At 35.6% G+C, this 2,080-nt stretch overlaps 1 protein-coding gene across 1 annotated transcript; it reads right to left on the bottom strand.

Moving 5' to 3' along the window:
• Nucleotides 1–6: 6 nt before the first annotated feature.
• LOC111370305 (5'-adenylylsulfate reductase 3, chloroplastic-like) lies at nt 7–1,673 on the bottom strand. The gene is made up of 3 exons (XM_022991978.1): nt 1,502–1,673; nt 1,273–1,409; nt 7–386 (listed from the first exon to the last, which is right to left on the bottom strand). The coding sequence occupies exons 2-3, from the start codon at nt 1,320–1,322 to the stop codon at nt 128–130; spliced, it is 309 nt and encodes a 102-aa protein (XP_022847746.1). The 5' UTR covers nt 1,323–1,409; nt 1,502–1,673; the 3' UTR covers nt 7–127.
• Between the last annotated feature and the right edge of the window lie 407 nt (nt 1,674–2,080).

The following is a 2,080-nucleotide window of genomic DNA, read 5'->3' as shown; positions in this document are numbered from 1 at the left end:
CCAATCCCACCATCCAGCCACTCAAAGATAGGGTCAACTTGAACAACTGAAATTTTCGAGCAAGTACTAGGAGACTGATCCTTCCACTGGCCAATTATCCAAGCACGAAGCCCCTTAAGGGCCCTCCTCAGTGGCCTAACCTTCCTGACACTTCAGCACTCTGGTGCCCATCTTTGTAAAAGGAGAAAAGTCCCTTGCTTCTAACCAAAGCCTGAACTTCAACAGCATCAGGAAACATGGATTCAATGCGAATCCCATAGTGCTTCTCAACATCGTCAAAGAATTTGTATGTCTCAGGGTTCAACCTACCGGTGTCCAAGCTAAAAACTCTAGATGGTCGGCCAGTTAAACGTGCATATTCTATCAACGCAACATCTTCGGCGCCACTGCAATAATTATTTTTCTCAGTAAGTAAATCCTGATTCAGCATGCTTTCATTTGAAGTACTTGTTCACATGATATATGCAAAGTTCCACATGGTACCAAACGGCTAATATTTTCAAATGCCTCAATTTCCATATACAGATTTCATCAAAATAAAAAGCTTCCATGTACTGAATAGTCTATTAGGGTCCATTTTATTGCAAGAATGAAATTTGGATGGAAAGAAAACGAATTTCAGGAAATTAAATTGTCTAAAACTTATTTTGCTGGGAATTGTTAATTACATATGTTTAATTGGTATAAATTTTCACCGAAAGATGTTTAAATTTGAGATCTTTTGGTATTCGTTTGGTTTTGTTTTTCATGAAAATTGTTACAATTGTGGATAGAATTTGTTTTCATTGCCAAAAAAATTTGAAAATAATAAAAAAAGAACCTGAAAAACCCAATTCCCACCAAAACCAAAGGAAATTGAATTCCTTAAAAACCAAGAAAATGTGGTAACGTGGGGGNAAAGAACCTGAAAAACCCAATTCCCACCAAAACCAAAGGAAATTGAATTCCTTAAAAACCAAGAAAATGTGGTAACGTGGGGGAGGGGAGAATAATTGGAAAACCAATTCTATGAAATTTTTTTGCAATCAAACATACATTTTTGGGTGGAAATGGAAAATTTTTTCCATTTTCCATGGAAAAACAAACCTATTAATCAGGTCCTTAGTTAAAGATTTTATACACACAAATAGTAAATTATGCAACCATCCAAAAAATAAATAAAGTAGAGAGAGCTAAATTATTTTTGACGGTTTATTAGCATAGTCAAATGCCATTATAAAAATTTCTATAGATACATCAATTTTATGAGTTAATCACGATTTTCAGAATTACCTGAAAGCAATTGCATTATCATTTCCGAATTTCGCAAGGGCTTTGTCCATAATCTCAAGAGGATAAGCATTTTGAAGATACTTGGCCAGTTTTTCGTAATCCTCTACCTCGACCTTTTCAAACACGTCTGCTTAATTCTATAACAAAATCAAGGGCAATCCGTCATTTCAGATTGTCCAAAAATCACAATAAATTAAACAAATTGTGTCTTAAAAAAGAAAAAACTCACCAGGGGCAATAATGGTTGCTGCTGAAGGGACAATTGAATCGTTGCTCTTTGGCTCGGCTTTCAACGGCATAACAGAAGAACATCGTCGGGAAAAACTCATTTTCGTTGATGGGAGATGAACTTTGTCCAAAGGTTGAAATGAACCAAATTGCACAGCTGCAGAGAAAATTATATTTACGTAAAAGGTAATTGACACAAAACGTCTCTATCTTTCAAGTTTATTGTAAAAAACGTCTCTATCTTTTATTTTTTGGCATTTTTGCCCTTATTTCAACCTTTCTTTGCGCTGGACGTCCTTTCGTCCATATTCCGTCAGTTTTTCCGTTAAACATTCGGGTAATTAGCACAAAACGTCCCTACCTTTCAAGTCTATTGTGAAAAACGTCCCTACTTTTCATTTTTTGGCATTTTTGTCCTCATTTCAACATTTCTTTGCGCTGGACGTCCTTCCGTCCATATTCCATCAGTTTTTCCGTTAATTAAATACAAAAATAATTTTTTATTTCCATAAACAAGGGTAAAATTGTCCTCACCCACTTCACCCCTTTTTCCCGCCATCAACTTAGTCCATAAGTAACA

The sequence above is a fragment of the Olea europaea genome, chromosome 21 (genome assembly GCF_002742605.1).
Source record: "Olea europaea var. sylvestris chromosome 21, O_europaea_v1, whole genome shotgun sequence".
In the NCBI taxonomy this organism is placed as follows: Eukaryota; Viridiplantae; Streptophyta; class Magnoliopsida; order Lamiales; family Oleaceae; genus Olea; species Olea europaea.
This window is presented reverse-complemented; position numbering and strand designations above follow the sequence as displayed.